Raw genomic sequence first — 24,335 nt, 5'->3', positions numbered from 1 at the left:
ACCCTTGCTGCCGCGACACAGTGATCAGTTCCATGATAGCCTCCTGGAAGGGGCGTGGCTGTTGGTTTACAGCATTGTCGAATAAACTGCATAAAATTATAATTATAGGCCTAACACGTTCTTCCAAACAACCAGCTGTTATAGTTTCACAGAAGTAAAATAAATGTGAACCATATGGTGTAGAAAGAGGATGGTAGTCTATAATGTACGCTAAGAAGTTAGCGCCAACACGCTAAACTATTATTTTGACGGTTTTACACTTCACTTCCGCTTCCGGTCTGTCCGCCGTCATATTCGCCGTCATTCATAAAAAAAAGAAACGAAAAACTGAATTTGCAAAAACCAAATTTCGGCCGTTATTTGGTTTTGGTTTTTTTGTTATTGATTCAAAACGAAAAAAGGAAAAAGGGGCGCTGTTTCCGTTTATTCGTTTTTTGGTTTTGACAGAAAAACGGATTATACTTTCATACCCGGACCCATATTGAATGTAAGGATGATGAGCTTTCCAAACAAAAAAACAATTCCTATTATATTAACGAGTGAATTAAATTGTATAACTCGGCATATAAAAGTTATTCCTCATTTGCTATACAAAACTTAATGTTGAATCTGCGGCTCCTGAAATTTCTGACGTAAACTGCCTTTGGTTAGTCGATGGGGAATGTAGTTTTCTTGCCCTCGTGAGCCTTTCAAGGCAAACGTTTTCCGCTTTTGAATAGGACTTCATATCCCAGAGGTCAACGGTGGTAGCACGTCGACTGACGGCACGCATTAGCTCACGCGGACTGTCTCTGGGAGTGCTGAGTCGAATATCCTCTCTGGCGTCTCACCGACAGAAACCGGTTGCTATATTTCACCTGAATCGGAGATAAAACATTACACTTCGAGTTGGGACGCTATCCATTACTCCAAGGGGTGACCTTAACATCGGGTTTTGGGCGGACACTTACGTAGACCCAGAACTGCGTAGCTCAAATTTCACAGTAGTGAAAATCCAAGACCCACGATGGACCCGAGAGACACTGCCCCTGATTCCTGGGAACAAGAGGACGATGTGGAGGCCACAATCGACGGACAACTTGAATCAGCATTCACATCCCTAAATGTGAATGCTAAACCGTTTGTGCCCAATGTAAACGCCGCCGAATTTGTTCCATCTTTTTCCATCAAAGCAAACATGGAAAATGTCGATTCCGTTGGTAAGTTCACAGTCACGTTGGGGAGCTACGTTGGCTAGCATAATGCTATTTGCTAGGAGTCTGGGCTGGGTAGTTGCTGGCTAGCTAACTAGCCACTTCACAGACACGCGTTCCTTGAAGCGCGACAAACTAGCTTGCTGCTGTGCTGTTTGGTGTAGCAGTAATTTAGTTGGATTGCTCGATACTGTGTAACTTTGATTACAGCCCATCTATCCTGTTAGTATTACTTATGTACTCGGCTATAAAGTGACGCTTTAGCTTGTTGAACACTGTCATAGCTGTCTTTGAAGTCACCAATCCAGCCGGCATTAGCTTGTTACAACCAACCGGCAGTAGCTAGCTAGCATTTTGGTTAGCTTGTGTGGTTTCACAAGTGAGCGCCTGTGTCGCTCGGTAGTGCGTTTTAGCAAAGTAACAGCTCAATCAAAAACAGTAAATGAACCATAGCAAGAAGTGCTGCTGACAGTCGTGCTTTCATTTTTGCAATAGCCCGGTTTCACCTTAATGATAAAAGCTTAGCTCGTCATTGGAAAGAAATTAGTGGGAACGTGAGCGTTTGGTATGACGTGGATGTTCTGACGCACTGCTGGTCAAGAATTGAGCAAAATGTGTCGTTGGAAACCGCGTGCAGGCAGACTGGAGACCAAGCTTAGGGTGAAGCCGCAGTAGCACAACTGTTCTCATAGGAAAAAAATAAATGTTTTAATCAGCATGTCCCACATCCACAGAACTCCTTACAAATAGTTTGACACACTGAAATACACTCAAAATCCGCATGCCATGTTTTTAAAACATATCCCCATGTACCATCAGTGGACAATGTCACCAAGTGGAAGTTTACAAATGTTGGTGCTTCACATGAAAAACTGTTAAACCCCTCTACTGTCTTTCTCCAGCCTTGACTAGGTGGCCTCTGAAGGCATAATGAAATCTGTTCATAGAACAGAGAGAAAGTACAAGTGTTCTGTGTTACCCACACTTGGTTTAGAAAGTCACATACTCTTCCTCCAACTGAATTCGGCTTGTAGTTAGGGAAACAGGTCAGGTCATTTCAAATGAACTTAAACATTATCTAAAACATTATTTCTTTTCCAGTTGCTGTCGAAAAGATATCCACCATGGAGGTGTCAGAAAGTGCTGGTATGTATGGTGCCTGTGTATAAGCCGGATTCCCTGTGCCATGTGTCACATACATGCTGTTACGGCTCACCTCATTGTCCTGACTTGTGCACGCTGAACAGATAGGATTAACCAAGCCTATAGCAACTGTTACATCATGACTCAGTGAGACCCCCCCCCCCCCTTTTTTAAAAATACTTATTTTTTAAAGATTTCTTGGGGTGCACCTTTTGCCCTTGGCTGGAGTGAGACAGGAAATATTTCTGTAGTCTTGTAGCATTATCGGCTTTAGGTCTTGGCAACATGACAATTTCATGGTGACAATCCACCTTTTGAGGTGGCAATACTGTTTCTTCCACTGGAGCTGTCCCATGGTGCTTCTGCTATATTTGTGGCAGGCTTCGTTGCAAATACAGTGCTTCTACTATGTTAGCGGCAGGCTATGTTGCAAATCAGGGCTGTATTCTCACATGATCTTGCAAATCAGCTGCCTCACAAGGTATTGTGATTTGGGCAGCAGGATTGTTAACCACATTCTCATGTGAGTGAAGAGCGATAGCAATGTACTTCTAAGCAGTTGTTTTTTTTGACAGTATATATGGTAAAATATAAATTTTGACTGGTGTCAGGCTGGTATCTGTTTGCATCTTTTAATCTTAAAACTTGTAACACTTTTGGAACCTTAAAGCTTCCATTTTGAAAGAATGTTTTTATCGTCACATGAGGCATTTTGCTGTTTTTAATGAAGGGACAGCAGGGTCAGGAAATGTTCCCACCAATTAATAAACCTGTGACACCACCAGTTTTACCAAATACACCCTGATTATATTGCACATTAACCACTAGAGTCTGGCTATATCACCCACCTGCTTTGTGTATCTACATCTGCCACATGATGCCCTTTTCTGTTTTTGACCACAAACTAACTGAATAGTGAGTTTCTAGCATCAGTTCATCTTTTGTTTTGTCTCAGGCTGTCTGCTCTGTCACATTCACTGGGACTGTTTTCATTATCTCTTTAAACAGACATGGCCTTGTTTTAATGGATAACGTCCGAGTGTACAGGAACATTTTAGAGAGACTTACAGTAAACTCACAATCAGTGAAGTTGTGAACTAGTGAAATGATGTTATTAAATATTTTTTGCTTCTTGTGGTTAGGTATCCTGTGGTCTACATATTTAGAAACAACTTCACATAGTTGGAAGGAAAAGGAAGAACTGAAATGTGGTTGGATGTTAACAGTTGAGGTGTACTCATCATGTCTGGGTCGTCTGTGCGCACAGCAGGCATTTTTCTGTCATGGACATCGTAAATCGAAAGTTCAGAGCAAATATAGTAATGCATTTAAAGGTTTTCATAAACCACAGGTTGGGATCTGCATGGTGTTTAATGCAAGTATTTCTCTTTAAACTTCTTATGGCTGATTGTAAACTGTCACAACCTCCTGCTGTATAAACAATAACATAATGTACTCAATACAGAAAATATTTAAAGGGGTAGAATGTTCCATCATAGTGAATGTGGGAGGTTTAAAAAAAAAAAAACAAACTCTGAGCTCCTGGTTTGGTTGTTAGTTTGTCAGCAGGATCACGCGATATAAATTAACTTCAGTATCACTTTCTTTAAAATGGCGAGGTAGGAGACATTTTGATATGGATCCAAGATCTGGTGATCTTGAATTATGGTTAAGCCATTATGAGTGGTTATAATATTTAGAGCCGTGGTTTGAGTGAATTAAAGGGGGCTGTTGGGCCTTGGCGGAGGTATGCGCCCTACGGAGTGCCCTTCTTGTTGATAGAGTAAAGGCACTTCTGGTTGCTTTACTAAAGATTAATTGTGCCATTGTAATTAGGGGCTACACAAAAGTGGAGACTGTAAAATATATGATTAGAAAAATAAAACTGTAATGGCACTCAGCAGAGTGCAATCCTCCGCCAAGGCCCAACAGCCCTCTTTACTTCAGTCTAGCCTAATCCAGTATCCTATTTGTTACCTTACAGCGGCTGGGGAAAAAAGACTATCCTCTATGGAAACATTTATATTTTCCAGGTCTGGATATTATTTGGATTTGCATCCATGTTTTACAATTTGTAGCTTCGTTGTGTTATGCCAGAATCAGCTTTGTTGGCCAACAACTGTTTTCTTTATTGGAGAACAATGTGATAACAGTCACCAGCACACATGCCATACTCCATGTTGTGGTCACTTGAACAGGTCAGCTTTAGGTCTCAATGTGAAGCAGTTCATTCTAACCATCTGAATTATCGCTTTGCCCTTTTTCTGTAGTCTTTGATAGTAAAGTTCCAGCCAAACTGAAAATGTGCAGAAAAGCTATTGCAAACTAATGCAGCCCAGTGGCTCAGGTGGACCCTTAATTTGCTATAATGATTGAAAAGAATCTCGGAGGTTGCTCTTATGATCAAGTCTCCACACACAGAGATATGAGACTGGACTTGGACTCGCGATCTGGGACTCGTGGTCAATCTTTGTTATAAGTCTGGCAAGCTTACCAATCATGCCCTCCCTCCCATTTCACAAGCACACGGCCACAGATGATGATGTATGCTGCAACAACACAGCTAAAACAAAACCATGGCGAGCACCCTGGCAGCTGCTGTGCCATTTGTCATCACCTTTGGCTATAAAGACTTCACACAATGCCCAAACAAAAGACTTGCCAATTGCAATGTCTGCGGAATTAAAATAAAGGACGCTGAATCACCCACGTCAAACTTTATCAGGCATCTGGTAACACACCCAGACAGGTCAGTAAGTCAGTTGTAAAAGTTTACATTGGCGTCTGTTGTGTGTTCGCAAATCTTTTTAGCTCAGCATAATAAGCTATCTAATTTTAGCTTGCTTGATTGGATTGGTGTTGGCTGAATATTTTGAAAATATAAATGTTTGCCTGCCGCACTTGTTCACATAGTGCTGGCTTTGCCATGACTGTAGAAATGGTCAGGTAATTTAAGAGTCCATGTTCTGCTGCCACCATACTTTCTCTGTATTGTAGCTGTATGTTCATGTTCAAATACCAACTTATCAATGCTTACAATGTATGCTAATCGATAAAGGAGTGATAATAACACAGTACAAAATTTGAATTCCTTAGATATAGTTATGCAGTGTTTTAAACAGACCGGATGGTGCACAGCAAATTATAGACACTCAGTACAGCCATTAGAGACTTGATACTTGACTTGGACTTGAGCTCAAAGACTTGACACTTGACTCGGGATTTGAAAAAAAGACTAGTGAGCATCTCCGCTATGAGCACAAACGCACATTCATAAATCAAGTCGAAGATGCTCCTCCTAGAAGACTCACCACTCTCTTGTATTGTTTTTTATTCATTAGTGAGGTGTGCCAACTTCCCAAGTAGTGTGGAGTGGAGTGAATATTTAACATTTACTGGACTGAGTAACGGGAGACAGAAGTATATTCTCATATAACTGTTATTTCAGCATAAAGCAAAACAAATGAAGGAAGAAGTTGCCCGTCATGTAGAGCTTGATTTACTGGTGTTTTGTCACACATGTAAATGCATAAATGTAATTTTTAAATCAGGTTTAAAACAACTGGACTGGACGCACACTTAACCAAGATCTGTTCTCTGCAGTGCTGTTGAACTGTGTAGGAGGCTTTATGTCAGAGCACTGACATTGTTTTCTTTTTGTCTCCTCCTTCGGTGCTAAGTGTTCATTGCTGTGCTGTTGTAACACTGCACTACATAGAGAAAATGTATCCACAACTTTTTCCAACACTGCGGTAGCTTTTCTCCTGATTCCCTGTTAATGTTTATGTCTCTCTGGCATTTCATTTAAAAAAACATGGCACACCATGGTAGCTGTTGCTCATGCTGTTTCATTCAGTAATAGCTATGTGAAGGTTTACTGTTTATCAGGCTGTTGTCAAACAGAAGAATGGAGCTAACCAAAATTCATAAATGAGTTCCTGATTGGATAAAGAAGGCATAAACAGAAAAGCTCCACTGGCAGAGGTTTCAACCACAACACAGTGCGAGTTGTTCAACAGTTGTTCGACAGTTGTGTGCTAATGAATTTTTATGTAAACTGACATCTAGTCAAAAGCCACCTTTGGCTGTTGTGCTTTGATTTGACCATCAGCAATAAAGGACATGTTTCCACCTACAATCCAGCAGAACAGCTTGAACATGGTACCGACCCTGCTGGTTCTGCTGCAGTCAGCTGACAGTGGTAGAAAATTACTGTCAATTCAATCACAGGACAAGGTAGCAGAACAAAATGTGTGATGATGTGCCGAGTGTTTCTTAAAACTTTTTGTTGCGAAGCAAGCCCTCACAGGTAAAACCTGAAGGCATTTCTTTTTCTGCAGTAGTTACATGGTACACTGCACAGGAACAGTTTGTTTTCATTTCATTTGTACTAGGGACAAAGGTTTCAGTGTTTACCGATTGTCACAGAAAAACTACCCCAACTTTTATTTGGAGTGCCCTTTCCCGACAAAGCACTGATCACGGCAGTTTACAGTTAACAAGGTCTTTTGTGACAACAACTGCTCAGAAAATGCAGTAAAGAAAAACTGGCAAAAATAATTATTGATATCCACCTGTGCATTAATGGTTGGTTGGCATGCAAATATAATAATGAGCTCTGTATATTTTTCACCAAGTTGGCTAGTTTTGAGTAGCTTGGCCCTGAATGTTGTGTGTGCTGTGTTTGTGGCTACGCAGCTCCGGTGGAGAACGGCGACACAGAGATGAGCACAGAGGAGCCATGGGACCAGAAAGAGGCTGAGCCAAACGAGGAGGAGCCAGGAGGCAGGGACCGGGGGCCAGAGGTGCAAGCAACAACAGAGGAGACAGCTCCGGAGACGATGGAGGAGGAAGAGGAAGCGCCAGTGCCTAAGGTTCCACCTACACAGCCAGACGCCCCCAGGAAGGAACACATCAATGTTGTGTTCATCGGACACGTAGGTCAGTGCATACATCTGTCTACTGTAGGTCATTTGGTGGATGATACAGTAAGAAAAAATGCATTGGGAGAGACGGTGTGAACCACCATTTTTCATGCACAGGTCAATTTTGACATTTTGGGCTATTTTGTCTTTCAGACTAGTGTAATGAAAATGTCCAGAAATCACATTTATACCCCTTTTCCACCAGTCAAAAATCCCAATTAAACCCACTAAGATCAGGCTTTTGTGTGCAATGGGAATGTGTGCACTCTGCATTTACACCTGGGTCAACTGACTCTGCAGTAGACCCGGGTTTTTATCACCTCGGCTCGGCTCTGATCTAAACGTAAGACCCGGTGAACATGCTAAATTCTGCCAGGTGATGTGATGCTGTGTTATCATCGCCGTCGTCCGGTGGTGGTGCATAAATAAGGAAGGAATTTGGACACAGTGTTGGAGGTGGAGCCTGGTTCATTCCTATGAAAGCTGCTCAGTGGTGTTTTGAAGCCAAAAAAGCTCAACTTCCCAGCTCTGAAAATACCTGGATTGCCAATAGAGCTGGCTTACTTCCAGTTTAATGCCCGGCTAACTTGAATGGGAATAAAATAATTAGATAGTGTGACTCTTCTAGACTTTCCAAATGTTATTGGACCGAATGGCTCAAATTATGACAGCGAAACAAGTCATTTTGTGGGCGTTGTGACGCTCAAAATAATTCATCCACCAAATTTTAATTAGGTAATGGTATGCTTCCATATTTAAACATACAATTTCAGAAAAATTGTAATAGAAAAAAATTTCATAATCTGGGTGATCAACTGGAGATGTCACATGGGTTAGGTTTAGGGATATTTACATTTTTCATCTCATTCACCTGTAGTGCCTCTCCTTAAAGGTCCAATTTGTAGGAAAGTTGATTGAGTCTAATTCCTGTCAAATACTGATGATTTGGGTTGGTGGCCAGCCTGACATACCATTACAATCAACTACCTAACAAATTGTTCATGGAAACCAACTCCAGCCTGCTTCTTACAACATATTTGTCAGGAGCAGGTTCATCTTGTCCAGTCATTTAAACATAACGATACAGTCAACAGCTGAGATATGACAGCTTAAACAAAAGGAAACAGAGCGACAATAAGGAGGGAATCTTTAGTCTGGGTTCCACATGAGGTTGGGATGGGAAGCTCCTTTCTCTTTCTGAATTAAAGAAGTAAAGGGAGTGGGAGAGACTATTAGCGGGAGCCTATGAGCCAGCTTCAATATGCATTTGGCTCCAGTGTTTATAATTGTTAGTCTGGACTTTTTTATGTCATGCCACTCAAAACATAGTCCAACAGAAAGTAAAGTAATGTCACAGTACTTTCTAATTTAAACCCGCTGTGTTGCTTCTTCTCCAGATGCTGGCAAGTCGACCATTGGTGGGCAAATCATGTGAGTAACAGTCTCCCCTATTTGGTTGACTGCCTGCATACAAGTGAAATTTCATTCACCACAGACCTTTGGCACATTGTACATTTCCCTGTTGTTCCCCTCCTCTCCTACAGGTATCTAACAGGCATGGTAGACAAGAGAACCTTAGAGAAGTATGAGAGAGAAGCCAAGGAAAAGAACAGGGAAACCTGGTGAGTGAGCACGAATGTGTTAAGCTTTTTATGTTTTGTTAATATGGTCAGGAACCACCTGACTGTGTGTTTAACTGAACCAATATTAGCGTACGTATTATAGATCTGTCAGTATCAGTGTATATGTATAAATAAACAACAATAAAATATCACTTGTCTGTCTCCCAGGTATCTTTCTTGGGCTTTAGACACCAACCAAGAGGAGAGGGACAAAGGCAAGACGGTGGAGGTGGGCCGAGCATACTTTGAGACAGAGAAAAAGCACTTTACCATCCTAGACGCTCCCGGCCACAAAAGCTTTGTGCCCAATATGATTGGAGGTGCATCGCAGGCAGATTTGGCTGTTCTCGTGAGTCTTGAAAATTAACAGTGTTGTTGAACTGTTTATCTAAAGTGGAGCATCAAGTCAGAACTGGACTAATCGGTCTTTGTTTTCCAACTTGTCTTGGGTATCGGCACCCAGTCCTTTAAAACAACCCTATTTGCATCTATTCGGCATCTGAAGAATCATGAAGACCAAAGAATAAGATGGATTTTTTTAGGTTTTAGGTTACTTATCAGGAAATGAGCTATATTACTGTTGCATAAACATCAAACACATCAGAGTAAATCCCCTGATATTGATACAGTTTGCATACAGAATGCTGTCAGCCACGGTCAGTATGACAGACTTCTCCATCACACTAAGAAAACCACCGTCAGTGTCTTAAATGGTAGCTCACAGAAGTTCACATTGCCTTGGTCTGCAATCAGACCCATCTCAATAAAGTTATCTATCTAGTTATCTATCTATCTTAAAGTACCTTAAACAGTTCCTATGGTCAAAAGGTTTTGCGCTTTTCTAGTCTCAGCGACCACGCGAAGCACTTTACTACACAAGTCAGCATTCACCCATTCACACACATCCATAGACCATTTGCAGAGGCCACCATGCAAGTCTCCACCTGCTCATCAGGAGCAAGAACCATTCATATACACTCACACCAATGAAAGAGCCACCTGGGGCAATTTGGAGTTCAGTATCTTGCCCAAGGACACTTTAACATGTAGACTGCAGGCCCATGAACCACTTTGTTTAATGTAACCAGGAAAGTTTCTATGGGTGAAGGAACACTGTTTTTTTTTTTTTTTCAGCGGTCATCCTTTTTGTTACACATGAGTTTGCTACAGCAAGGAATCAACTTTTATAAAACCATGTATGTTTTCACAGCACTTGTAGACAAAACCAGTTATTAAAAGAATGTGTTGTCCCTCAGGTGATCTCTGCTAGGAAAGGCGAGTTTGAAACTGGGTTTGAGAAGGGTGGACAGACGCGGGAGCACGCCATGTTGGCCAAGACAGCTGGGGTCAAGCACCTGATAGTTCTGGTGAATAAAATGGATGATCCTACAGTCAGCTGGAGCCTGGAGAGGTGGGTAGATGGATAATGACGATCAAACAGAAGCTTAACTGCACACATAATTCATAACTCATCTCACACTTAAACACTATCTAATGGATCACATTTCAGTAAGTAAAAAAACGGATAACTCCAACTTGTTTACAAAACTGTTTGCTTTTGCCAGAATCTTACAACATGTTGGGCTTCTTTGTAGTCTAATTTCTTAAAAATTCATGTGTGTATGAAACCCATTTTCTTTGTTCAGTGAGCAGAGAAAACCCGGATTCCTAAATAGATAAAAAAAACGTCAGTTCAGTGTTCCTAATAAAAACCTTTGAACATGAGCCTATTAACCTCTTGAGACAGGGAAAGTGTCACTGTGAGGCTGTATACAGTTGGTATGCACATCTGTCCTGAGTGGTACAATCACAAGTAGACAGCTCTACAGGTGTGTACATCCTGTTGTTCTTCGTATCAACTATTGTGTGTTTGAGTTGTGATGTGATTAAAAAGGAGAGGTTGAAAAGGAGACTGAGAAATCACCTCACAAATTGGAACATGTTTTTTATCTAATCACATCTTTCCATTGACTAAACATGCAATCGCACAGTCTGGAATAATTCACATACTGAAATGAACTGACGGTCTACACAGCATGATGCATGTAGTCATAGCTTTTACAGTACAAAGGTTACCACAGTGTATGTGAACATTATGTCTCTCTTCTTGTGTAACCATAAGTCTGACAGTAACCCGTTTTCCTTTGTACGTAAAGTGTTGCTTATTGTTTTGGCCCCACTTTAAAACTAAGAGTAATATAAATTGCACTTACTTACTTTATTTGGGCAACCGAAATGAAAGTCAGGTAAAAATATAAATTCTTACACCGCTACTTAGGGCAACATGACATAAAATGTAAATAATGGTCACCTTTGAATACATGACGTTTGATAAGGAATAGAATAGGTAGTGAGTTGATTAAAGGGGGCAGTGTTATTGGATCAACAGAAGAGAAGGAATTGAATGTAGCTGGAGTTTGTTAAGAAGCCTAACTGACACCTGTGGTTTCGATGATCACATGAAAGGCACCCTAAATATCAAATACTACTGGCAAACTGGTAGTTAGTGGTAGTTTTCTGCTCTGATCAAAGTTATGTATTTGTTATGCAAGCACAACGCTTCTGGCACTGTTTCAAAAATAAAGGTGACCTTGTAGTGCTATGGAGCTGTTTTTCTGCGAGTGCATCCTGTTTTGATAATCTCTTGTGTGTGCACAAGTAATGTGTTAGATGTTCCTGCCAGTGCCACCACATTATTTCACTGATCAACACGTGGAGGTCGAAAACAATGCTGGATTCTAAAGTCCTTAACAAATTGGCGTTGCAAATTTTTTATGAGTTAGGAAAAATGGTTGGGTTAGTTAGACCTCAAGGATACAGAGTTTTGGTGAGTCACAACATAACTTTTATTTATGAGAAAGCTCCTTTTTAAAGGAGCAATATACAAGACGGGGCCAAAATGAATAGTGTGAAGAAATAATTGTTGACATTATGTCAAAGACATTTATGTACTGTGTTGCTGAGATATGTCCTGAAGTGAGCATGCTAACCGGCTGGCCTTGACCCACCCTGTCTCATAATACCACTTCGTACCTCAAGAGGCAATAGTCCCATAATTCAGGCCCTGTAATATCAGCTGGGAGATGTATGTGATCAGTGAGTTCTCCTCATTTAACGAACTCTCTTAGCCTTTTTTAGTGTAATGAATAAAGAAAACTCAAAAACAAAATTTCAAGAATGGAAATATTCTTACACTTTTTTTCCCCTTCTGAAACAGAAAAATACTATTCTACAAAGGAATGTTGATAGGGTTTTCAGTGAAGTCCCAGGGAACCACAGTTGGGCATTAGAGAAGGTCCCAGAGAAATGTAATGGGTCCCCAACAAAACTTGACAAATTGAAGTGTTGTCACACACGTGTTTGATGTTGTTAGGGTTGCCAACTCTGGGTGTTGCCATCACAGCTAACAGCAAGCACACAATATGTAGGGTGATAAAAGGACAACAATCACTAACCTTCAGTGTAAGGCTGTTCCGCTTATAAAAATAGGCTTTTCTGTCTGTTGTGTTTTCACGTGTGTGTAGGCCAGAAACAAGATACTTTTGTCAAATTTGATCAACAACAAAGTTATCTAAATCACAACCTCACATACAATGTGCCAACATTACAATGTCCAAAACGATGCCTCTCCCCTCCTTATCACAGGGCTTTTTGACTAACGTTATTGCTCCGCAAGAAAGCTATCAATTACATTTTTTTGGTAATGTGTCAATGCCTTTTAGTGGACAAATATATAACAACCATATACTGATGGCAGAATTGGCAATGCACAAGCCTGTATATACAGTGTAGAGGTAGATAAAAAATATTCATAATGGCCTAAATTTGAGCATTTAAAATTTGATTTTAATGTGAATATTAAAAATAAGAAATGAAATTCTAATGGATAAGAAGATTGATAGCACTATGATGCAGTAGGGGTGGGAATCACAGGGTAACTCACGATATGATAAGCGATACATGGCCCACAGTACTGATTATATCACGATAGAGATTCTGCGATAGTCGATATATTGCAAGACAACAACGATACATCATGATATCTGTCTAACTGTACAAAATGCTGTAAAAAGGTAGAGTGCAGAATTTCTCTAATTTTACACAGAATTTTACACAAACTGATAAAAAGTGCATAAAGTCCTAGCATAGTGCCTCTTTGACAAGTTACAGTCAGTGTGTTTTATAAATGTCCACACGTACCATCACATAAACTGGCAAAACTATTAGAAAACAGCACAGTTCGGCTGCAGAACAAGTTTTTCAGTCTTTAAATTAAATTTACAGAACAATCATGAATACCAATTGGTGTAAAAAACAAAAAAATAATAAACATTTCTTTATAAAAGGCACTCCTGAGTTTATCAGCTTCTTTTATGTAAACCTAGTAACATGTCAGTGACCTCAAATATGCATGTTCTCCTTCAGGAACAGCAACTAATCAGCATGCTTGGAGGTGAGTGAGAGTGCTGTTAGACTAGTCTCTGGGACACACAAATACCTTTGTGCCAGCTAAGCAAGCATGGTGCCTGAGATTTCCACCATACCAGTGGAACCATTGGAAGTGGTGGAGCTTTTTGGTATTGTCTGATCTCCTTTTCAGTTATGGAAGTAGCTGACATCAAGGAGGCTCTGGTGGTCGTGCAGACTGGAGTGCATCCTTCACCTTTCCTTTCGTCTCATCATAAAGAGCTAGAATAGCTTTTTTTGGTGAAATATTTTCTGCTCGGTATTGCATACCTTGGTTCCTGTGTTTGTAGCATTTGGCAAAAACCAAAATTTTTGACCACATTGTGAGTGCAGAGGCCCTACTTCATGATACTGGCAGCCCTTGGGGACATGAAGGGAAGCTTTGCTTTAAACATTGCATTCACTGCTGCAGGTTGACTTAAAATGTTAACAATAGCCCTTTCTCAATGCAGGGATCAGGGTGGTTGCGTTGCAAGTGGCTTTGCATGTTTGTGGTGTTGCCCTTGTACTTTACTTTTACCAGACAGTTCTTGCATATCGTATAGTCTTTATCAAGTTTGTTTGTCCCATTGATTTTGTTAAAGACTTGGACTTAAATGTGTCTGGGGCATCCCTTAACATCACTTTCTTAGCATAACTTTCTTCATATTGCTGTCCGTAAATATCCCGCTGTAAACTTCTTCTTCGGCCAGTTAACTTCTGTCAGAGTTTCCCTCATTCATGTGATAAGTTCCACCACGAGGAGCCATAAAGTAGCCACGCTGGGCAGTCAAATTGGCAGGGAAATCGGTTTAGAGTGCCTTTTTTAAAAAAATTAATATATTGATACTTGTATCGTACAAGGAAGGTGGCGATATACTGCCATATCGATATTTTGTCCCACCCCTGTGATACAGTGCATCCCCATATCCTTCGCGTTTCCAGTCCAGCCACTTTGTTATATTTTATGTTTAAGGCCAGCACTCTGGTGTATGTATTTAGTTGAAAAATAAGAATCGGTTGAGAAAATTGTGATCTCAATTCTCAGGGAGAAATATTGTAATACACACTTTAGCAAGATATGGTGTAGGAGCTTAGTCTAACATATTGTGAAATGTTTAAGTTTCACAATATTAGACATGCGCTTGACATACCAATTAAGGGCAACAGGTTCATTCATTACTGTCAAACATGTATTCAATATGACACACAACCAACACACACGCACCTCTATGAGCTTACAACAAAGCACAGGCTGTTACCGCTCTATCCAACATCATGTTGCAATTGCAACTCTTGGTGACCTTGCTTACTAAATTAATAACGACTCAAGATAATATTTGAAAAAAAATTGGAATGTTGATTTGATCTCTAGGACCGGGTCTTCATCTGCCTCGGCAGGCCAATCATCTTGGTACATCCCCTTTATATATGAAATGTCTGCTGCCATACTTGTATTTCATTCTTCTTTGAAGTTGTTGACATCTCTCCTGTTTTTGAACCCTCAGGTATGAAGAGTGTAAGGAGAAACTAGTGCCATTTTTGAAGAAGGTCGGCTTCAATCCCAAGAAAGACATTCACTTCATGCCGTGCTCCGGACTGACAGGAGCCAACCTGAAGGAGCCCACTGACATGTGCTCCTGGTATACGTAAGTCCTTCACCAACTCTTACATCAGTATGGTAACTGTATAGATTAAAATGATTGTTATAGTTATTGTTCATCCATCTTTGCTAACTGCTGTCCCTCTTGACGTTATTCCAGAGGTTTACCTTTCATTCCACACCTGGACAGTTTGCCACATTTCAACAGATCAAGCGATGGTCCAGTCAGATTGCCCATTGTAGATAAATACAAGGTAAGAATCTCCCCCGAGGATTATTCATAATGACATTCAAGCCAATGAAAAGATTTAGTTTCAACTACCTGCAACCAAGCATTTCTAAACACATTTAAAAACTACGCAGGTGCAGTATTGTGTAAATGTAAGTCTGCCTTTAAAAAACTGTAGCGCGGTAAATGTGGATAACTGTTATGGTTAGCTTCTAAGAGGCTGTAGGTTCAAATTGATTTAGAATGTCTTCTTAATGGTGACGGGGGCTGAATCCACCCACTGGTGTGTCAGTCATTTGTTGGAATCTGCACAGAAACAAATTACCGTTATCAGTAGGCACGGTTAGCTTCTAAAATTAGCTAATTTACTGCCCTATTGTTAAAGATTGACTCCCTGAGTCAGTTCACTGTTGGTGTTTTGATGCTAGATTGTGAACTGTGTTCAGAGTTGAGGGATTGTGATAGTTTAATGTCAAGTAAATGCTGTTATCCAGAATTTTAATATCAGATATCCAAGTTTTGTAAAAAATCTTCTTTCTGAACTGACCATTTATCTAACATACACCTTCTGAACAGCTTGGTTTATGTGTGGTTGCCTGAGTCATCTCTTGTACTTGACAGACATGAAGATAAAACACTTTGTATATACTCAAAACATAAATTGGGTGTCCCAGATGGCTGCCCTCTACAATAAACCAAGGATGAATCCTGTCTTGGATTGGTCGATACAATCACATTGTTCTTCTCTCACCTGCTCTGTAACACTCTGTTAATCTGTCTCATCAGGACATGGGCACTGTGATTCTGGGCAAACTGGAGTCAGGCTCAATCAGTAAAGCACAGCAGCTGGTGATGATGCCAAACAGGGTAAGATATCCCACAAGCCTTTTCTTCTGTCAGCTGGAACCACGAAAGACGAGGAATTAGAGCTCAACTAAAAGTTAACGCTGATATTTCTTGGTTATAAATGGTGTACGTGCAAAAATTAAAATGCCATTGGCTACCTTTATATTAAATTAAAACAAACTATTTAGAATATGTAAGTTCTGTCATGTCATTTGTGTCATTAAGTCAATCTGCAAAATACTTTCTCATGGCTGGTGTAATGAACTACAGATACAAGAAGAATAAGAATCTTTATTTTTATCACACATACAATGTACAACATAGAGAAATAATAGGATATACCAGTCATTCCCAGAGTCATATGACAAAATACATAAAACTATGTAAATTAAATTACTCACAACCATAGTCAACAAGATGCCTTTATGTTGTCCTACACATCACTTTTACTTTTGTTTTTAAATAGCACAAGTAAATGTCAAAAACTGCGAAACCTGCTCATTACAATTTCCCAGAGACCAAAATAATTTCTTCAAATTGCTTCTTTTGTCCAACCAACAGTCCAAAACCCTTCTTCATTTGCTGTCATAAATGACAAAGAAAAGTGGTAAATCCTCGCATTATCATCATATCGATTATCATTATAGTTGGCAATTGATCAATTATTCGGTGCACCTGTTTTAAGCCCAAGCAAGTCTTGTCACAGTCATTGAGAAATACTTGTCACGCTTCTGCTCAGTCTCTAGTGGTTTTGTTTCTATTTTACACTGACAAACATTTTTCAACTACATATATCTTTGTCCTTGCCCCTCTCTCTGTCCTTGTCTTGTTCCAACTTTCTCTACTTTTCGTCTCTCCCAATGCAGCATGTGGTGGAGGTGTTGAGTCTCCTATCAGATGATGTGGAGACGGACGATGCTGGGCCAGGTGAGAACCTCAAGCTGCGGCTGAAGGGCATTGAGGAGGAGGAGATCTTGCCCGGCTTTATCCTGTGTAATGCTGAGAACCTGTGCCACTCGGGGCGCACTTTCGATGCCCAGGTCAGTGTCACACATGCAGCAGCTCAATTGTACTTGCCAACTCGGCGTTTAACACAATAGAGGGGAAATCATCTGATGCAGTGGGATGATGCTCATAAGTGGAAAAATGTCTGTTGTGTTTAGATGTTCTCATAATATGTAACTGAAACTCTTTCCCTCACAGATTGTCATCATTGAACACAAATCCATCATCTGTCCAGGTTACAACGCAGTCCTTCACATTCACACCTGCATTGAAGAAGTGCAAATTACGGTAAAACTCTAACTTTACTGCTCACCTGTTATGATGAAGCTTCTACAAACAGACACACAGTCACAGATTGGAACTGTTCAGTGATAATGTCTTGTTGAAGAATGGAAATGTTTGCTAGAAGACATTTGACCAATCGTAGTGTGATGCTCTCTATTTTAACGCTTTTGGTTTAACAGATGGAGTAACGGGTGGATGTTTTGGATGATTGTGTTGTACCTGTGTATGTGCTAATATTCTGTTACTCCGTGCTCCGCCTGCAGGCCTTAATCTGTCTGGTAGACAAGAAGTCAGGAGAGAAGAGTAAGACACGACCACGATTTGTCAAACAGGACCAGGTCTGCATCGCCCGTCTGCGCACGGCAGGAACCATTTGCCTCGAAACCTTCAAAGACTTTCCTCAGATGGGACGGTTTACCTTACGGGACGAAGGTACACTAGGGCTTCTACAGACACTGGGGTTAAATTTAACCACTGGTTGAACAATATGTTCATCTGGTTGGATGGAAATCTAGAACTATGTGATATTAGAGGATCTCTTCTCTCTCTTGGCAAACATAGATTAGTGTTGGATTTCAGTAACGGACAACACTGCTGCTACAACTACTAACTATGGTGTGCTGTTGTTAGAATTCAAAATGATTGGGGGTGGGTGTGGCCAGGGGACTCCATAGCGCCACCTAACGTCGAGTCATGTGATCAAAAAAGTTCTTGGATCGTCATGAAATTCGCTGGAGTCATAGTTCTCATCGATTTAGCCAGTAGTTATTTTTGTCAGAATTTTTACTGCAACAGGAAGTCGGCCATCTTCAATGGCGTGCGGCGATTTTTATTTTTCTGATACTGTTTTCGGGACTTTAGGATGGTTTCAGACTCACCAGATTTGGCACATTGCTTTTAACCCATCAGTACGTGAATTCGATACCATCACTGGCCTCAGGCATGGCACAACAGCTCAGTAGCGCCCCCTAATGGCTTTTCCCATTTCGTACAAACAGACAAACACCTACACACACCAAATTTTGCACATGCATCACAAGTCACCCACATTGATAATTGATATGGGTCTGGGCCTTTTAAGTTAAGAAAAGGCTCCATAGCGCCCCCTGGAATATTTCAAACTTCAAGCACCGCCTCCTACATGCACATACATTAACGAAATTCAATATGCTTATGTACCATGACGAGACTCACAAAAAACCAAAAGATTTCACGCCACAGACTTCCCAGTCACTAAGTATCATCCTCATGCCTTAATGATGAAAAGTTGTAAAAAGCTTTCGCCTACGTTATTCCTGGTGGCCGTGACAGTGCGGTTAATTTCGATCCTTCGCCATAAGCAGGAAGTCCTTATAACTTCAACATACAATTTCCCATCTTCACCAAATTGGTTACACATGTAGAGGGGCTGGTCGTGAATAGGTCTATGCATCAATACTGTGTTAAGTGCTCTATAGCGCCCCCTGGAATATTTCGAACTTGAAGCCCCACCTCCTACATGCACGTACATGAACGAAATTTGGTATGCAAATCTGTCATGACCAGACGCACAAAAAACCCTCTCGGACCCATAATCTCAGTCCAAAGAAAAGTCTGCCATTTTGGTTCAGAGTTGAGATTTTGCTGCCATTTTCACCCATTTCTGTGACTCGTACTGTCTTTAACTTGTCCTACAGATTTAACGGCACAAACTTCAGTCATTGAGTCTGATCCTCATACTTTGATGATGAAAAGTTGTCAAAAGCTTTCACCTACATTGTTCCTGGTGGGCATGACGGTCCAATTTTTCAATGCTTGACCATTGTAAGAGCCACGTCAATGTATGGTGTGTGTTGGACACAAACTGTCTTCTAGGTGGCTATGTTGTGTTTTGGGTCACATGCACCTATTTAGGTAGGAACCTTTCCATGGCAGCACAGACTGGACACAGGAAGTCAGCCTCATATCAAATCAGACGTCATTTATATCGCTATGTGCTGTGACGACAAACATCATCCAATTTACATGACATTCACAGGTTGTTTTCTTCAAATCATACACTACAACATGACATATAATTGATGGGTGAGCTCTAGGGCCACATAGTGGACACAGGCAAACTTGCCCTCTGTGTCTGCCCTCCGACGGCGCCAAGGCCCAACGTACGTGTGGCGAGGGCCCGTTCATTGCTGCTTGCAGTTTTAATTATTATTCATCAGCGCATTAGGCGGCTTTTTGGAGCCCTGAACATGCCCCAAAACTCAAGAAACTTTGCAAAGACGTTGTATCTGGGAAAAAATGTATAATCTATGGTTGTCGTGAACGCCCACCACTAGGTGCCGCTATAATAAAGGAAAGTGCGTTTTGGCTTATAACTCCCATATACTTTGTCGCACATTCAAAAACCTTATCTCCACACGTTCCCTGAATTGTGTTCAATCTCATTATATAGGCCACGCCCATTTCCGCCTACCGTTTTCTTTTGCAAACTCGCGAAATGTCGCAAACCTACTTTTTTGAACCCCTCCCAGGTAATTTCACCGATATGCACCAAACTTTGCACACAGCACCTGTGGACTCTCCTGACAAAAACTTATTAAAAGAATTTTGATATTCCAAAGAATAATCAAGTTATTAAATAACAACTTCCTGTAGATTTGGCTCAAAACAGGAAATGTTGCATATCTCCACATTGGTGTGTCCGAATGACATGAAACTCAGGTTACTACTTCCCCATAAGCCCCTAAGGCTGTGTGCTAAATTTTGACAGATGACCACTAGATGGCGCTCTTTAAATTCAAGTATTTTATATCTCGACATCGGTTGGTCGGAATAACGCAAAACTTGGTACACTCATTGCCAATGCCCTCCTGAAGATAGCTGAAGAAGGTGTTACCGATCCGACACTAAGTGGCGCTCTGGTGGCAGTCTAATTTTAGATTTGGCACTGTGCCCACACCATAACAATTATGTAAACGAAATTCATAGGGGTGGTATAGACTGGCCCCTGTAACTCACACACCAAAAATGACCAGCAAGTGGTGCTATTATCAAGACAAAAACGTGTTTAGTTAATAACTCCCACATATGTCGCACAGTTTTAAACCTTATATCTACGTGTTCCCTGAATTCAGCTGAATTGTCTGATGTAGGCCACGCCCACTTTTGCGCTAAATTTCCAATTGCAAAATGTCGCAAACCTACTTTTTCGAACTCGTCCAAGGCAATTTCACCGATTTGCACGAAACTTTGCACACAGCATCTGTGGACACTCTTGATTTTGATAGTCCGAAAAACGCCCAAAATATCGAACTACAATTTCCTGCACATTGTGGTCAAACAGACAGTCTTGTGTATCTTGACGAAATACAGTCCGATTAACACAAAACTTTTGCTAATTGTGTTCCATGGCCCGATGATGGTGCAAATCGGCAAATAGGTGGCGCTTTCATTGCTAAATGACGAAATAACTTGAGCTGCCTTCACTTTTGATTCCTCAACAGAAGTTGTTACATGTACAAGCCCTGACAGCAGCATGCCCCGACGCGTGTGGGACTGCCAGGGCCCGTTCATCACTGCTTGCAGTTTTAATTATTATTATTATTATTATGATTATTATTTATTATCAATTAAGAAGTGCAAGAAGTTAATTCCAAAGAAAATCTTTGTGCCCAATCTGCTCAATAATCATAGTGTAGATATGATATACATAAATGCATAGATAAATGTAAAAAGAAATGTATTCTCCAAAAAATACAGTACTGGATCTGGTTCCCACTCAGCAAAATATGCTCAGATTTATTATGCTATTTTTAGCTGACTGTTGCTGAAAAAATAGGCAGCAGATTAATTGAGCTGCAGATAATTAAGGTTAAAACAAATTATTAATAATAACTACAGTGAAGGGTTTGTCTGTTCTCTGGTTCTCTCTGAAGCTGGTGTCTGTCCGATTCAAACAGAACAGGATGCAAACAACCCACTTTTTTTGTCTTTATCCCTTTTTTTCACCTTTTCCTTGCACTGAATTTATTCTCACACAAGTGAACCTCATAGTCAAAAACTCCACTCAGTCAGGACCTGTCGCAAAGACCTCACATGACATCACAGGTTACGTGACTGTTAACTTAGTTTTGCTGTACTGTGGTTGACAGCAGCAAACACTAGGTAGTTTGTCTGTGAGCCAACCACTCACACCATGCACTATTCAGGGTTTTCCTACCATTAGTGCATGTAGGTACAGCACCGTAACGGAATGAAAAGACAAAACCAAACTATGGTGAGAGTTCGCTACCAACTTTTGCTGACATTCAGGGTTGTGCTACCTTCTCTGTCCTCTCCTGTGTATGTTTGAATGAGCCCTCCCACCCCACCATCATCAAGGAGCAGCACAGTGTTGACAGCAACTCAAGTAAAAAGTAGAACAGTGATATTTCAACCTGCTTTGTCCACAGTTGTTTTACACAACCAGAGTGAGCTTGTTAAATTAAGAGTGAATTTTAATGAACAGTGAGATATTATTGTGTGTGTACTGTTAACTTTACGGTTGCTGCTCTAAAAAGTTATATTCAAAATATAAACTAATTCAAATCCTGTGATGATGAATGGAATGAAATGATGATTTTAAATTAAACCCACGACTTAAATAATGAAAATGAACCTGGAAGATTATTGATATCAACTGGGCTGATAAGATGGAAGGATGAGATGAAGACACAATCCTAGTGATATTTCTGTCTGAGTATATTCAGTTTCCCATTGAAGTTTATTAGCTTGGTCATATGATTGGTATCGGTATTAGCAGTCAGTAGCTGGTGAATTGCAAGAGGGTACAGCTGTATTTAATGTCGGATACATTAAATTAGCATTTCAAATATTTTTTGGGGTCGGAACTACAAAACAAACCGTAGTTTAAAAAACTATTGTTTCAACCTTCTTGACCAACAAAAACTGAAGCTTCAAGTTGGAATGATTTTTCAAGTACTTAGAAATGTAGATCCTCAGAAGATTTGATAAGAGACTTGATACTTGGATTGGACACATGGATGTTACACTGATTCGAATTCCATTTAATCCTAGTAAAAGCCATCCCTAGTTAAGCATCAGTTGTTTTGAGGTTGAGACTGAAATCTAATGGTTGTTTTTCTGTTTACCTGTCTCAGGTAAGACCATTGCCATCGGTAAGGTGCTGAAGCTGGTTGCTGAGCGGGACTGAAGACCACAAAGCTGCCTGAGAGTCCTGGTGAGAAGGAGCGGGTGGAGCTCAGTCATAACCCGCCCACACTGTTGTCAGCGGCGACGGCACCTCCATGTCACGCCCCCTTCTGCGTGCCGAAGATCAGCTTCAGAAAAAACTCATGTGAAAAAGAAAACCTGTTTTTAAGCAAATGACAAACCAAGAAGTCCACACGAGTCAGCTTTCTCATATTGAGAGCTCAGCTATGCCATTTCTGGGTTAGCCCTCCCTCCCTCCACCTCTCCCTTCTCCCTACTCTGGTCTACTCATCATTACATGATTTTTTTCTTCCAGATATTTTTTTGTTGTTGCTTTCATAAATGACAATGACAAATGGCAGAAGTTATATCTGTAAACAGATGTGGACCAGGGTTTTGCTTGGGATATAGAAAATGATTTTCACAAGTAAATTGCAAAAGAAATTGTTTGAATGAACTTAACCAGTTGAAACCAAAATGTTTTCTTGGGAGTACATGTCTCCCTTTGCTTTTACCCACTTTTTGGTTTCTCATGTGGCGTTCTGGCATTGTGCTTGAGCGTGTTCAAATGTTATTAAAGCAAACAACTATGACAATAAAATAATAAATTGGGAAAACAAAGTGTGTTCATTTTCAGAGCACATTCAACTGTCTGGTTTTATATTTCACAAAGTCCCAGTGGGTTACATGAAACTCTGACAAGTGGTTGCTTTTCAATGCAGTTTTCCATTTAAACATTGTTTAGGGACATCTTGGTGAACAGTGCCCTGTTAGAAAGTGGGTTTACTGAAACTGATTTTAACCCTTAGATGACTGAAACTCTGGCTTTTCACTTCCAGAGAGCGAGATAACTTAAATTCAGTGTCCTAACCTGCTCACTCGCAGGTTTTCTTCAAAAACAGTTTCTCTCTGTCTCCTCCCTCTTACAGATCCAGACACAGTTGTATTTCCTCATTGATGCAGACTTGATCAAAGCGGATATTGAAGCACGTTATTGAACAGGTTTACGAGACGTTAGAATCAAAAACCTGGTTGGATTTTTGTTTATTAATTAGGACGATATAAAGTCGTCTCTTGTTGCACCATCCTTCATTTCTTTGAACAGAGTTTTTTTGACCTCATTCAAATATACTCTTGTGTGCGCACACGAGACAGCTGGGAATTTGTTGGACCAGTTCCGTGAACTTTTTTATTGCATTTAAAGTGTAATCTCAGTTTGAATTGTAAAAATCATTGAGGCGCTGTAGTTACGTAGGATCAATGAATAATTTCTCAAACGGACATGATGTGATTGGACTTACTGAACATAATTCCTGTAAGAGACTTTATTAGTATTTATATTTCACTAACTGTTTTAATCTACCACATTTGTTGAAGAAGCTGACAAAGCCACTAAATGCTGTTGCGCCAAGATCCAAATGGATGTCTAGAAATGTTAAATGTACTGTATTTTTACCTGCAAATCACCAACCATAGTATTACCGGACTGGATTGTATCACTGTTTAATCTATAAAATTTTAGATCGACTATATTTTTTTATCGTAATTTGCTGGACCCTTTGTTTTGTCCCTGTCAGATTAAAGCTGAACAAACATTTAAAATGTCATGAAGACTACGGCCTGATACACAGTGAGATTCCACCAGTGCAACATCCATTGAACTAATTCTGATTTGAGTTTCCCATCTCAGACTTAGTCGGCTCAGAGTTCAGGATTAAACTTTTGTTTGTTAAACCTGCTTTCTGAAACAGGCCCCAGTTTACTCTTAAAATACAGTTGTTCTGACAGGCTAGGTTATTCCATTAAATAAGGCGGGTCTTTAATATGAGCCAATATGGGGTCATCCCA

At 40.4% G+C, this 24,335-nt stretch overlaps 1 protein-coding gene across 2 annotated transcripts; it reads left to right on the top strand.

Moving 5' to 3' along the window:
• The first annotated feature begins 748 nt into the window (after window positions 1-748).
• On the top strand, window positions 749-24,019 carry gspt1l (G1 to S phase transition 1, like). 2 transcript variants are annotated; one of them, XM_084371799.1, is made up of 14 exons: window positions 750-1,199; window positions 2,295-2,339; window positions 7,035-7,277; window positions 8,659-8,692; window positions 8,806-8,883; window positions 9,052-9,232; window positions 10,140-10,294; window positions 14,838-14,978; window positions 15,093-15,186; window positions 15,948-16,028; window positions 16,874-17,047; window positions 17,211-17,300; window positions 17,561-17,729; window positions 22,436-24,019. In XM_084371799.1, exons 1-14 carry the CDS (start codon window positions 1,007-1,009, stop codon window positions 22,486-22,488), a joined length of 1,731 nt encoding a protein of 576 aa, XP_084227925.1. In that variant the 5' UTR covers window positions 750-1,006; the 3' UTR covers window positions 22,489-24,019. The 2 variants fall into 2 exon arrangements, with proteins under 2 accessions (XP_084227926.1, XP_084227925.1); XM_084371800.1 differs by lacking the exon at window positions 2,295-2,339 and having other exon boundaries at window positions 749-1,199.
• The last annotated feature ends 316 nt before the right edge of the window (window positions 24,020-24,335 follow it).

Source organism: Pagrus pagrus, assembly GCF_965226575.1.
Source record: "Pagrus pagrus genome assembly, chromosome: 13".
Lineage (NCBI taxonomy): Eukaryota > Metazoa > Chordata > Actinopteri > Spariformes > Sparidae > Pagrus > Pagrus pagrus.
This window is presented reverse-complemented; position numbering and strand designations above follow the sequence as displayed.